Source organism: Suillus clintonianus (genome assembly GCF_016758775.1).
Source record: "Suillus clintonianus strain FC179 chromosome Unknown DEU56scaffold_14, whole genome shotgun sequence".
Classification (NCBI taxonomy): domain Eukaryota; kingdom Fungi; phylum Basidiomycota; class Agaricomycetes; order Boletales; family Suillaceae; genus Suillus; species Suillus clintonianus.
The window spans coordinates 70,209-82,755 of record NW_024539238.1 but is presented as its reverse complement, the minus strand read 5'-3'; the positions used below and the strand labels follow the sequence as shown (position 1 = coordinate 82,755).

Genomic DNA, 12,547 nt, shown 5'->3' with positions numbered 1-12,547 from the left:
CTCCCTAGGCCGCAAAGACATCCTTGACGAAATGCTAGGCGCCAACCTCATCTGTTTCCAAACCTACAGCTACACCCGCCACTTCACTTCCACCTGCCTTCGTGTGTGCGGGTATGAAACTACTAGTAGGGTGCTATGGCTGCGTCTGCTAGTGCTTCGAGGGGTGCGAGCGTTGCTCTCCCCTGCGTTAACAGACTGTCCAAAGTTCGAACGTCAAGTTTCTGAACTCGTCGCGCATATCAATGGGGAACATGGGAAATTGTATTTCATACCCGTACACCACTAGTGCGTGTCCCTTTCATCACGTCTTTATGTGTCTAATTCATGATTCGTACCGCATCTAATCCCTTTCCATATCGCATTTAATTCCTTCCCATACCCTTTCCACATCACACCTAACCGCTGCCACCCCACCCCCTACAGCCACCCGACCCTCAGAAAGGACGAATTTTACGCACTGCTGAGCGCTGCAGACCTCAGGGTGATCACACCCCTCAGGGACGGAATGAACACGACCTCCATGGAGTTCGTGATCGCGCAAGAGCGCACGAAGAGCTCTTCTTTCGTTTTGAGCGAGTTTATGGGTATCAGTCAGCATATGGCTGATGCGCTGCAAGTGAATCCTTGGGATCTTGGAGTGCGTAGTGTCTGTTCATTTCGAAAATCTTCGGATGATTGACAAATGTGTTGTGAGCAGGATGTAGCGGCTGCCATGAACCGCGGGTTGGTGATTTCGGAGGAGGAGAAAGCGTCAAGGCACGCGGTGTTGCACAAGGTCGTAACGACTCACACCTCGCACACGTGGGCTGCGGTCCATGTACGTGTTGAGATACTGTCGTGGAATATGTGATAAGAACGTTGATGTGCTTGTGCCTTAGAGTTTCTATAGACCAATAGTTATTGTTTTCATTTCGTCGATGCTGGGAGTTTGGCGCACAGGATGTACAAGGGGCTTCGCGGCTTATATTCAGATGTAAATACTTTCGAGTCGTGTGTGCTGCTTGTCACGATTTATGTGTAGCTTGGAGTTCTAATCAATTATACATTATACTTACAAGTGATTCCCTTTCAGTCGGCACTATGCAGTATGCGGCGAGTGCAAGCTAGTATCTATAGGACGCCTAAGTCTACTGTAAATGCTCGGCCATGTTGGCAGTGGCCAGACAAGCAGGCTGTCACGATTGTAGTTCTTGCACCTTCTATGCAATTCAGCTAAGCTATATCTCACTATTTAAAAAATGTCACAGTGGATTATAATTCTACTAGATTTCTCCGGTCATTTTACCTATGTGTTACACCATAGTAAATTTATCTAAGGTTAAAAAATGACGTGCAAGCAGGCTGTCACAATTGTAGTTCTTGCACCTTTTATACAATTCAGATAAGATATATCTCACTGTTTAAAAAATGTCACAGTGGATCATAATTCTACTAGACATGTGATGACCTGCAGCCATGCAGTTATCTCACTGTTGTTTGCTTACAAGATGCACGCCAAGATGGTATTTTTCTGGCATAGTCTTATCTCATTTTACCTATGTGTTACACCATAATAAATTCATTCAAGGTTAAAAAATGATGTGTCATAATGAGTTTTGGTTACCAATCCTGTCTGGTCATATCAATTTCGGGTTGATTTCCTGATGCTGGAGCTCCGAGTCCCCGTCGTCGAAGCGATATAAAGTATCGGTTTTGAGACGTATTCTCATATCTCTGCGCTGGCGACAAGGCACGCCAAGACCTGCGAAAACAGATGGAAGCATCTGCGAGCATCCAAGGAAATCAAATTGACTATTCTCGAGACCCATATGACGGCTCAGTCTTTCACTGGCCCGCTCATATCAACGCTCTAGCTGCGCCCATAGAGTACCTTGAATCTTCCTGTTCTGACCTCTGGACCTTCTCGGACACTCGAGATTGCAGACTTACCACCTCGTCCTCTCCTAGTGTCTCGCTGCATCTAAACGTCATATAACGTGCCTTCAGCGTTGTTCCGAGCCTTTGTCTTCCGGCGCGAGGTCCTGTCGAGCGACATAATCCCTTGATCTGGTGTAGGGAGTGCGTGGAGAGAGCATTTAGTCTGCCGGAAGAGTTGCTCTCCAACAATGCTCGTACTTAAGTCTTTGGGAGACTTTGGGTCGCGAAATCCTTTGGGAATCGAGACGTGGCACCATTATAATGAAATATACTGGCCAAACGAATCGCAAACCCCATTCAGGTGACCGTCCCATGCCACCAATCACTTCATATCCGGGTACGCGCCAAGTTGCCAGCGCACCAGTCAGCATCGAGCGCTTAAAACGCCGTCCATCACTTTAATTCTACTGTGACATGATGATTCCCCTCCAATCCTTCTTTTTGCTCATCCTGCAAAAACCACTTGACCTGCACATCTCTGACAACACGCAGCTCCTCCTCAGTGCTACGGCTTGTCTTGGTATCATAGGAGTAATTTTTCAGGCCTACCGTCTTAAATCAGAGAGGAACCTCCCTCTCCCCCCTTCCCCTCCCACTTGGAGACTTGGTGGGCACTTGTTGCCACCTCGCAAGTAAGAATTTGCATTCGAATCATTGACTTTGCTAATTGTGTTCTATCATTGACAAGACCATTTCTCACTGTAGCGGAATGGATTGACGAGTACGGTCCTCTGATCACCATTCGATCAAAATTTCAGAATATCGTTATTATAGGCCGTTACAAAGTACGTCTCTACATGCTGCGATGTCTTATCCAGGTTCAACAATATTCTGTTTCAGGCCGCCGTGGATATCATGGAGACTCAGGGCAAAATTCTAGCCGATCGTCCTCCCATGATTTCTGGAGAAATATTTACTGGCGGAATGAGCATCGCGTTGGCACCCTGGGGGGACAGGTTTCGTCGGATGCGTAGGTTAGTAGCCCGTAACACTTCCCCTAATCTATCTTACTTTTCAACGTGAATGCAGGGCACTTCATTCGCATCTCCAGCCTAAAGCAGCTGAGGCCTATCAGCCCCTGCTGATGTTACACGGGAAAAACATAGTTCTTGGCATTCTCGATGATCCACACAACCTCCAGAACCATGTTGTAGCGTAAGCACTGTCAGTTATGGTAGTATTAGCACTTCACTTATAGGTGCTTTAAAGTTATGCTGCGACGACAATTATGAAAATTGCATACGGGAAGAATAAGCCCACGTCTGCGACTGATCCTGAAGTTGTTGAGATGCATCAAATTGTCGAGATGAGTGCAGTCCTGCGCCCTGGCGCTCACATGGTGGATTTGATCCCGTGGCTCAAATACCTTCCTTGGTATGGCCGGGACTTGAAGCTGGGGTTTAAGAAGCTCAAGCAACTCAACATTGGTCAGCTGAACCGCGTGAAAGAGCAAATGGTATGCACTTCCGTTTCAATATTCACTTATTTACTATGTCCCCACAGCAAAACAATGAGGACACCGGCCCTTCGTTCACGAAATACATGCTAGAAAATAGCCATCTCTATGGTTTGACAGAGACTGAGATGGCCTTTCTTGCTGGTGCCTTTTTTGGGGGTGGAACACAGACGGTGAGATGTTTTTTTACCTCCCAAGATATATGGTTGAAATCAGACGAAAGACTTCTCTGGCGATATGCACGGTGCTTATGGCAGCTGCATGTTTCCCCGAGGAGCAAGCTAAAGTTCACGCCGAGCTCGATGCGGTCATTGGAAGGCACCGAGGTAGCTTGATTCCCTATTGCAGCAATATGGGTTCAATAATTTCTGCATTAAAGCGCCAACCTTCGCCGACCAAGGATCGCTTCCTCGCCTGCAAGCATTCATCTCTGAGACCTTGAGATGGAGGCCCGGGGTTTCTAGTTGTAGGCGTCTTCGTTTTCGCTTTGTATCGGTGTCACAACATTCACGCTGTAGCATTGTCTCACCGAACAACCCAAGACGTGATTTGGGTATGTGATCTTTGAACAACTTTTCGCACGAATGATGATCTGGCCCATCAGGAAAACTATTGCATTCCAGCTGGGACCACGGTGCTCGGCCACCTTTGGTGAGCATAGTACTTCAAGGGGCCAAGGATCTAACGGTCATTAATATTGCCTTAGGCCCATCTCTCGAGATCCAGACGTCTATCCGGAGCCTGACGCGTTCAAGCCCCAGCGCTGGCTCGATGACCAAGGTAGCTTGAGAGACGACATAAAATTCTTTGTCTACGGGTTTGGTCGGCGGTAAGCATGGTCTTCCAGCTATTCGGTTTTTGAATGACATTCCTTTCAGCGTATGTCCCGGTCAATATGTAGCGGACAGGTAAAGCTATTTTTACACGCACACGGTCTTCCGAACTCACTTCAGTTGGTACAGATCGGTGTTCATAAGCGCCCTCCTTATTCTTTGGGCCTTCCGTCTCACTCGGGATCCTACGAAACCATTAGATGACATGGGGTTCATGAACGGGTCGATGCCAAGTGACCCGCTGTGTGCATTTGAGTTTGAGACGAGGATTCCAGAAATGGAACTCAGGTGCATGATGCAGCAACATCCTGAGAAGCTTTGATGCCTGGATGGGTCAGGGAGAGAGCGAAGAAACAGTTTTCAATGAATCCTCAATATTAGGACATCTCTCCAGGACTTGCGCTACGTTTTAATTTCGCCTGAATCGATTCTGAATTGTGCATTGTGTAGTCACTGCTTCCATGTCCCCCGTTCTATCGTAGACTCGTGCCCAGTTACCTATGAGGCAAGCATGCTTCATCATCCCTACCATTGTCGTGCCCATGCTAACTCTATCGCTACCGACATTGCTTTGCCTACTCACCCTGCCAGACGGTGAAACGTTGATCCTTAAAGCAGGTTTGCGGTTGGTCGAAAGGGGGGGGGATGATGAAGGTGTGACATCCCCACCGGTGTCTGCGGCTCCCGACGAGTTGGTTGACGGGTTCGTCGACGGCCTAAAGAAGATAGATGATAAGAATGAGTGCGTTGAAGAATGCGTATACGAGCCTCTGACATCGAAGATCACGGAGATACTACTATGCGGCTCGTAAAGATAGTGTGCGTGGCCCGCGGTTGCCTTCAACCTCTTGGACAATGTTGCCCAGGTTGTAGGGAATAGCGAGAGAGGCTGATGGGCGTCTTTGGGATGCGACTCGGACTACTTAATTAAGTAGTCTGTTGTGGATTAGTGTGTACCAGCCGAGTTCGGGAGCGATGAGGCTAGGGATAACATGGAGGTAAAGCTAAGTTTCACCATGGCGTCAGCTCATCATCGACGAAAGCTGCTTTTTCAACGAGGACCGCATGATGAAGTTCCTCTAGATGGCCTATTTGATATGAATAAATAATAGACGTCAGGAGAAATTACTGACCAATATAAGAATGTGCATGGGAGGGACACAAAAGAGCTCGGTGCTAACGATGAGGTGCATATCGGGACCTCGGGAGTAGTGTTGTCCGTGACTCAAGTACTCACGGACAACACTACTCCCGAGGTGTGAAAGGATCAGTCTTGAAGAATATCGGTCGAGTTTCCTAAAGCGGGAGTCTTCTGATGCGAAAGCCAGGGCGGTGGGAAGGCTTGAGTGATGGGGAAATAGACTGCGATGGTCGTCATCGTCGATGGGTCCGGGAAGGGGATGTCGGTGCTCGCAGGGGTCGTCCAATATTTGTCGACCAGAATGAGCTGAGCATCGGAGTTGTCGAGGGTGACAGGTTTCGTTGAACTGGGTAAGGTGTAAGTACATGCACAGCGCTGTATGGTGACGTAGTAAGCCTATGCTTACAGTATACCGCTGGGTTATTTGCGCGTGCTTGGCACTTCAAACACGCGTCAAGTCACGCGTTTCAAAAATCAATCCCTTGACGATGTCACTGATCAATCCAACTTCCCGTTCAAAAGCCTCTTTCAAGCCTTCTTCGCGGCGTGCAGACACCGCTAGAGTATACGTTCATCCACTCCCAATCATCTTTCCAGAGCCGACATACACACTCGCTGGACTTTCCCTCACCCGTCCACTCAACCCTCAGTGCACCGCCGTATTTGACCCTCTGACCCGCTCAGCTTGGGTCTCAACCTCTGGTGATGCTACCCTATTATGGCAGCGCGGCTTCTTTGGAAAGGGAGACCTCTCCAGGAGTGAGCCCAGCTGGTTGGCAAGACAAATTAATGCCAGAAAAATGAAAGGCAAGGGTACGTCGTTCTCTTGTCCTATTTCGAGCATCTTGACTCCTGATTGGCACAGGACTCACATCCGAAGAGATCACCGCAAAACGCCGTGCAGAGCGCAAACAGTTCAAGCTCGATCGTGCAAAGGCGATTGCCACTGCTGCAGCAGAAGCAGAGACTGCTTTCAAGGAACAAGGTCGCATTATCGCGCCTGGTATTGCTCCCGATGGCACTCGCATAATCCCCTCTGCTGCGACTTGGAAACCAGCGTTTGCGACCGTATCTGCAGAACAGTCGCGTCCAGACGTCGCACCAGACGACGAGGAAGAGATCGAGCCCATACAAGACCTCGAGCATCTCCAACTCTCACTTCAAGAGGCCTTTTTCCTCGTCTGGGCACTCGATTGCTTGACAATCTTGCATCCCGAAACCGTATGACCCCTTATTCCATCCTCGAGACCAGTTCATCTCATTCTTTTTTGCCCAGAATGCGCCTTTTACCCTCGCTGGATTATGGAAAGCGTTCCAAAATGCCCACATACCGTCGTTGGTCCCACAACTAGACGCACCATCACCTCCACGTTTCGATAATCCCTTCCTCGTGTCCTACATCGCGTACCACCACTACCGCTCCCTTGGTTGGGTCGTAAAAAGCGGCATCAAATTTTGCGTCGACTATCTGCTGTATAAACGCGGCCCCGTATTTCAGCATGCAGAGTGCGTAGTATTCACATCAATGTCCATCTTCCATATATTCTCCTCCTGAACCTACCAGTTTTCTCAACAAACCTCACTACATTCAAAGTTATTTCAGTTTTGCTGACATTTCTTCAGATTCGCAATCGTCGTCGTCCCCGTATACGAAGACCCTCAAGACCAAGTCACTTCACCATTCAAGTTGCAGAACGCAGAACCTTTCACGTGGTCATGGCTGAGCACCATAAACCGGGTTAATTCTCAAGTTCAAAAAGTTCGTCTACTTTATTCCGCTGCTGATATCCGTCTCGTCACACTAAACTGGTTGACAGACGCTGATCTTGTCGTACATAACCATACCTGCAGAGTCAAGGGTATCTCCCAAAGTCCTCTCTTCACCTGCGTGCTTTGCGCATTATTCGGTGCGCGAAGTCGTGTTGAGGAGGTTCATTCCGGCACGGATGCGAGACTAGTTGCTCGAGGGGTATATTGGAGATAAACGTTCAGTGGACGTTGATCATGCTCAGTGGCCCTCACATTACGGCTCTATCCGGTGATAGTACCAGCGTCGGAAACTGTCAGAGTGGCCTCTCTTGGCTGTCGCTACTTTGGATCGATACCGCTGCCAACAGTCTGACCACGGTTTTCCTCGCTGCCGAGGAGATGTCGGTAAGGATGAAATGGTTTTAGGGAGCTGCGTCTCCCCTTTGCTATTACTCTTTGTAAACGCTGTAGTGCAATGCACTTGTGTTTGACCCCGCATAATTCAGTACTGATCTCCTCAATGCTAATCGATCTATCAGCCGTCACTCGTTATTTTTCACATTGTAAGAAGCTACGTGCGCCGTTGATGGCCTCGTACGCAACGTTATCACCTAGCCTTAAGTTGCCAATGAATCACTAATAATAGGGCATCTCTCCAGTACTCACACTATGTTCTAATTTGCCTGAACTGATTCTGAATTGCGCATTGTTTAGTTACTGGTTCCGTGTCCCCGTTCTATCGTATCTTCCCTCATCAAATACAGCGTGTGATAACATGATCCATTTTCGTTTGAACAGATTCTGAAGGCGGCCTGATTTCGAACTGCAGTCAGCCTACAGTTCGAATACACAAACCTTATTTGAAGGACGGCTCGATGGTGGCTTACATAAATTTACATGCAGCCATCATGGAATCTTGCCAGTGGTTTCCGCAGTGAGATCATACGTCGACATGAACTACTAAGCCCGCCTTAAATCTCGATAGCTTCACTTCTCATCTCGTTCGTCTGCATTTGCGAAGGTTGTCCATAGCTGACAGCTGGAGCCAACAATGGTATGTTGGTGTCATGGGCACGAACTTCGCTACTTCGAAGGTGGAATAGAATCCGTGAGGCTAGGACGCTATGAATGACAAGTTGTAGCCTGAACACAGTGAGTTCGTAGATGATAGCCACGCAGTTCAATCGGTGACATACGTATCAAACATGTTGCTGTAGCCAAACTGCAGCAAAGCGAAATAATATAAGTCATTGGAGTTTGATAGAAATGGTACACGCACCGGAAGTTCTGCGTCAATAATCACATTGGTGACAGTGATGGCTTTGCGAGACGAATTATATCACAATAACTTTGGAACCAATTATTTCCACGCACTGATGATGCACAGCACGTAAAGCATGCTACCGCCATAGGCGGTGGCTACGATTGAGCTTTGAAGTTTCCGGTAGTCGTGGAACCACTTATATGCAGTGAGGGACAGTATCACTGCCAGATTTTGCTTGGGTCAGGTTGGCGACAGGACGTCCTGCGGGGTAACTGACCACATTCGAAACCTGCCAAGATAGCGTATACTACTGCAGAATTTCTTGACGACTCGAAGGCGCATCCTGGTGTAGTAGACATCCCTTATATCCCATATTAAAACGACACAGGTTGATAAATACGAACGAACTCACCTCCTGGAATCAATTGGTGATTTGGACTGACGTTCACAGCGACGGCGGCGATTACCGTCGCCTATTGCGAAGTTAAAGGTTTATGCCCTCACTCTAGCCCTGTGGAACACGCACCGCGCTATAAGTCAATAATCCAATCAGCATTCTTTTGCTCTTTTCCCATAACGCCCAGGTCCGAATAATCAGCAAGCCTGTCAAAGAAGCATGATCTACCCTGCTCTTTGCAAGGACGGTGATATGTGCAACTCGCACCTTCCGCGGCAACGATACTAATAATATGAATAACTGAAGATCACATTGTTAGGCTGAGTGACAATTAACTACCGGGCGCGATGGCTTACTATTTTCTGCCAGACTAGGGGGGCACTATATGCCATGCAATCAGCTTGTCAATCAGAAGCCATTTCTTTTGCAGACTTACCGGACCGCTGACACGCAGTGCAGCTAAGATAGCCGTCAACAATACGCAAAGTTGAGGATTATCAGAGTGGGTGACTCACCATACGCGGTCATTCCAGCACCTGCAAAAGGCAGATATCGAGATATGGTGAATATGACGCGAGTTGAACCCCATGGCCTAGACCACGTCCAGTGTACCTGTAGAGAGGGATGAAATAACAGTCATAGACAGATCATATTAATCCTGACCTCATCTTGGAACGTGATGCAGAAATCGAAAATCTGAGACGCCGAACAGAGTCATTGAGCTGGTAACCCAACGAATGTCCTCGGTACTCACGAGAATTGCAAGACCACCGACTGAGGATACAACGTAGTCAGTTTAGCCGTCTGACAGACAATACACAGGCACTTACTATTAGTGTACTGAATCGAACATCAGGTTAGCGTCGAGTTTATCAAGCTGCGATCGTTGCATACCTTGGATATCTGCAAATCCGCAACCTCTGAAACAGAAGTCATCTCAGAAACAAAGGTCACTCGCGCGCAAGTCAGGGAAGAAACCAACGCCACCACATACCCCATCTAATTATATAGGTGCGATTGTCGAACACGCATGATAAAGCTTCCCACAGATTCTGGAGATCCGTGATCATCTCTAACGCAGCGCTTTTGGATCAATATAGCACAGAAAGAGGGCAAAAACAGAAACTCGTTCGACACGCATCACAACATGGTGATGCCCAATTTCGTGTTGACCACACGTATGTTCGTCGGCGCTGTGCAAGCCGCTACTCGTTCCTTGATGAACAGTGAGAGACTTCATCATCGGATTCCAATATGCCTTTATAGATTGATCGTACCTTGAATTGTTTTCCCAAAGTGCTTGCCCAGGCTTATCCTGGCAGCCACGCTCACATTGTATTTTGATTCGATATGCTTCTGATCTTTGAGCGCAGCCTGAGGAGCACACACCTGTTCGCGATCTGGACTGATTCTATGAATGCACATCAGCTGTCTCTGACATTCTCAACCAACAGCTGTGTACCGATCCACTATTGCGTCCGGCCACAATGGGAGTTCAGCTGACGAAAAGGATCTGAAGGCGGCCTGATATCTACCTGCAGCCAGCCTACAGTTCAGACTCACGTACACAAGTATCAGAGAGCCCGTAGCTACTTCGAAGGACATTCGAAGGTTAATAGATTTCGTGCGGGGAGGAAACGGATGACACATGAACTGAATTCGAATAGTGCATAATTGTTCGTCCAACTTGATGTAGTCACTGTTGTTATACTTAACTCGGGGACTCGTGAATCGTCCAGCGAACGCGAGCACGCGTTCACCGTAGGGGTAATTTCAATCGCGATCCGAGATGATGAATTTGGCACACCTCAAATCAGTCGCATCGCTATCAAAGATCTACTGAGCTCGACTACTTACGCGGTATTTGCAGCGGAATGTGGACCAAGTTGAACCGCAGGTGCGAAGGCATTAGCACCGGAGTGTGACTCGGGGTGTGTACCGAAGAGAAACCGGAAAAAACAGTTGAAGTTGCCGTGCGAAAGATGATCCAACATCTTAACTTCTAATCCTATGTAATAGTACGAAAACCCACTATTGTATATGTCATATAACTCGGGTATAATAAGTGTACGACAATAAATATTATATTCTTTCCCTGGATTCGATTATCAGTCATGTTCGATTCTCTAATGCGTCTCGAGACTGCACCAGAAACACTCGCGCCTGGGGCTCTAGCTCTTGGTCTCCTTCTTCTCTGGTACTTATGGCCTCCATCGCGGCCCACTCAGATCCCACCGACACAAGAGAGAGTCCTCATATTGGGTTCAACGAGCGGAGTGGGTCGTACCCTTGCTCGTCAGTACGCCAAGAGAGGTGCACGAATATGCCTGGTAGGACGGAGGCAGACAATGCTTGAGGAGGCCGCTGAGGAATGCAGGATGTTATGCGAAGGCGATCGCGTGTTGTGTGTGCGCGGGGATTGCGCAAGTGTGGAGGACATGACGAAGGTGCGTGACGCGGTGATCAAAGGTATCAATCATAGTCCTTTTTGTTCCACACTGTCACTGAGTACTGAGTTGATCTATCAGAGTGGGGTGGCATCGACACCCTTATAATCACGGCTGGTGTTTCTGCCCTTCAACCATTGATGGCCGTCGCTGGAGTGACCGCTTCCAAGGACGGTCTCTCTCCGCTGCATGCCAGTGCAGAAGCCATTAACCACGCGGTTGGTGTAGCCAAGGCAGCCATCGATGGTAATTTCTTCGGTCCGTACATTGCCGCGATCACATTTGTGAGACTACATCTCTGTGGAGCGTATTGATCACTCATGAAAGTTCGAATTCCTTCTAGATACCTCTCCTCACGTCCTGCTCCACGTCACCGTCTATCCTTCTCCTTTCAAGTGTGGCAGCAATCATTCCTGCGCCAACGCGCACCCTCTACGCTTCCACTAAAGCAGCTTCCTTGATACTCTTTCAGGCGCTCGCAATCGAGCACCCCCGTATATCGTTCATGTCCTTCCTTCCTGCAACAATCGAGGGAGACTTCCGCGCGTCCGCGGTCGATACACCGCCCAACTCTTCCCCCGTCATACACGAGGCTGACCCGAACAAACACGGCTTGCGACGAGAAGTAGTGGCGAGACGCTGTATCCAGGCCATCGACCGTAAAGAGAAGACAGTCTTTATGCCCCAGTACATGCGGTTTGGACATGTTTTGTATTGGATCTGGCCAGCATATGTGGAATGGAGGGGAAGGGTGAAGTATAACTTTAGGTAAGCGCAGATCAGCCGCATTTGTGGCGCGCCTGATTCCTTGTCTTCTCTGCCATAGAGCCGACTAGGGAGGATCCATCAGAGTCTTCCTTCGGATGGAAGCCACACTCAGATCCGGTTTACCCTAGAGCCTAGAGGTCTGCGAGATCACGTGTTAGGAAAGTCCCAATTCTTGTACTTATGTCCTTTAAGGCTAGGCTATTATGGCTTAACCAAGTATCCACCCCGTCATGGCTTGTGCATTTGTTACATGACCAGCGTGGTTTGTATGCATGATGTTCGTGATCTCTGCCGGTGACCAGGGATCTCTGTTCACTGTTCATTATGCATCATGGTTGCATTTTGCAGGTGTTTGGCAAGACCGTCAGATGAAAGCCCCGGTATTGAGTGATTGTTCTACAGGGAGCCGGATAGCACTGTGCTACGTGATTTATGGCTACTAGACTCGGAAATGATTTTGTATTCCTGATACTGTACGTACATAGTAGAAGTTTGCGCCGCCCTATTGTGCGATATCACGTTTCTTGCAACTGATATGATTACTTACTCAGGCTGGCAGCTCTGACTCGTTCTTT

The 12,547-nt window shown here is 48.4% G+C and overlaps 5 protein-coding genes across 5 annotated transcripts; 4 read left to right on the top strand and 1 right to left on the bottom strand.

The window, feature by feature from the left end:
• Window positions 1-178: 178 nt before the first annotated feature.
• DEU56DRAFT_929165 (glycosyl transferase) lies at window positions 179-820 on the top strand (the record flags this gene model as incomplete). The annotated part of the gene is made up of 3 exons (XM_041358666.1): window positions 179-285; window positions 424-637; window positions 698-820. Coding segments are annotated over 3 exons (444 nt in total), but the record flags the coding sequence as incomplete, so codon positions are not given.
• A 1,229-nt stretch (window positions 821-2,049) lies between these two features.
• DEU56DRAFT_882248 (cytochrome P450) lies at window positions 2,050-4,757 on the top strand. The gene is made up of 13 exons (XM_041356121.1): window positions 2,050-2,549; window positions 2,606-2,702; window positions 2,758-2,891; window positions 2,947-3,072; window positions 3,127-3,373; window positions 3,421-3,546; window positions 3,597-3,699; window positions 3,753-3,839; window positions 3,892-3,926; window positions 3,978-4,024; window positions 4,080-4,202; window positions 4,252-4,281; window positions 4,336-4,757. Exons 1-13 carry the CDS (start codon window positions 2,332-2,334, stop codon window positions 4,526-4,528), a joined length of 1,566 nt encoding a protein of 521 aa, XP_041211696.1. The 5' UTR covers window positions 2,050-2,331; the 3' UTR covers window positions 4,529-4,757.
• Window positions 4,758-5,835: 1,078 nt separating this feature from the next.
• On the top strand, window positions 5,836-7,663 carry DEU56DRAFT_784469 (uncharacterized protein; the record flags this gene model as incomplete). The annotated part of the gene is made up of 6 exons (XM_041352217.1): window positions 5,836-6,160; window positions 6,213-6,568; window positions 6,624-6,853; window positions 6,971-7,106; window positions 7,165-7,528; window positions 7,624-7,663. 5 exons carry the CDS (start codon window positions 5,836-5,838, stop codon window positions 7,303-7,305), a joined length of 1,188 nt encoding a protein of 395 aa, XP_041211695.1. The 3' UTR covers window positions 7,306-7,528; window positions 7,624-7,663.
• Window positions 7,664-8,004: 341 nt separating this feature from the next.
• On the bottom strand, window positions 8,005-10,065 carry DEU56DRAFT_126715 (uncharacterized protein). Its single transcript, XM_041344675.1, has 17 exons — window positions 10,035-10,065; window positions 9,752-9,972; window positions 9,652-9,677; window positions 9,588-9,597; window positions 9,512-9,531; window positions 9,421-9,453; window positions 9,273-9,369; window positions 9,194-9,216; window positions 9,114-9,138; window positions 9,025-9,057; window positions 8,887-8,963; window positions 8,773-8,833; window positions 8,638-8,721; window positions 8,471-8,581; window positions 8,376-8,416; window positions 8,293-8,318; window positions 8,005-8,239 (listed from the first exon to the last, which is right to left on the bottom strand). Exons 2-17 carry the CDS (start codon window positions 9,825-9,827, stop codon window positions 8,068-8,070), a joined length of 915 nt encoding a protein of 304 aa, XP_041211694.1. The 5' UTR covers window positions 9,828-9,972; window positions 10,035-10,065; the 3' UTR covers window positions 8,005-8,067.
• A 682-nt stretch (window positions 10,066-10,747) lies between these two features.
• On the top strand, window positions 10,748-12,446 carry DEU56DRAFT_784444 (uncharacterized protein). The gene is made up of 6 exons (XM_041352216.1): window positions 10,748-11,226; window positions 11,286-11,488; window positions 11,548-11,972; window positions 12,031-12,109; window positions 12,165-12,320; window positions 12,375-12,446. Exons 1-4 carry the CDS (start codon window positions 10,872-10,874, stop codon window positions 12,038-12,040), a joined length of 993 nt encoding a protein of 330 aa, XP_041211693.1. The 5' UTR covers window positions 10,748-10,871; the 3' UTR covers window positions 12,041-12,109; window positions 12,165-12,320; window positions 12,375-12,446.
• The last annotated feature ends 101 nt before the right edge of the window (window positions 12,447-12,547 follow it).

What these genes read in the sequence shown, in the direction of transcription:
- DEU56DRAFT_882248 (XM_041356121.1), top strand. Translation starts at nt 2,332, where the DNA reads ATGATGATTCCCCTCCAATCCTTCTTTTTGCTCATCCTGCAAAAACCA. An exon ending in ACCGCGTGAAAGAGCAAATG is followed by an intron (nt 3,374 to 3,420) that starts GTATGCACTTCC and finishes ATGTCCCCACAG; the next exon opens with CAAAACAATGAGGACACCGG. An exon ending in TTGGGGGTGGAACACAGACG is followed by an intron (nt 3,547 to 3,596) that starts GTGAGATGTTTT and finishes ATCAGACGAAAG; the next exon opens with ACTTCTCTGGCGATATGCAC.
- DEU56DRAFT_126715 (XM_041344675.1), bottom strand. Translation starts at nt 9,827, where the DNA reads ATGATCACGGATCTCCAGAATCTGTGGGAAGCTTTATCATGCGTGTTC. An exon ending in GCATCACGTTCCAAGATGAG is followed by an intron (nt 9,370 to 9,420) that starts GTCAGGATTAAT and finishes CCCTCTCTACAG; the next exon opens with GTACACTGGACGTGGTCTAG. An exon ending in TACAGCAACATGTTTGATAC is followed by an intron (nt 8,240 to 8,292) that starts GTATGTCACCGA and finishes CACTGTGTTCAG; the next exon opens with GCTACAACTTGTCATTCATA.
- DEU56DRAFT_784444 (XM_041352216.1), top strand. Translation starts at nt 10,872, where the DNA reads ATGTTCGATTCTCTAATGCGTCTCGAGACTGCACCAGAAACACTCGCG. An exon ending in GCGTGACGCGGTGATCAAAG is followed by an intron (nt 11,227 to 11,285) that starts GTATCAATCATA and finishes TTGATCTATCAG; the next exon opens with AGTGGGGTGGCATCGACACC. An exon ending in ACATTGCCGCGATCACATTT is followed by an intron (nt 11,489 to 11,547) that starts GTGAGACTACAT and finishes AATTCCTTCTAG; the next exon opens with ATACCTCTCCTCACGTCCTG.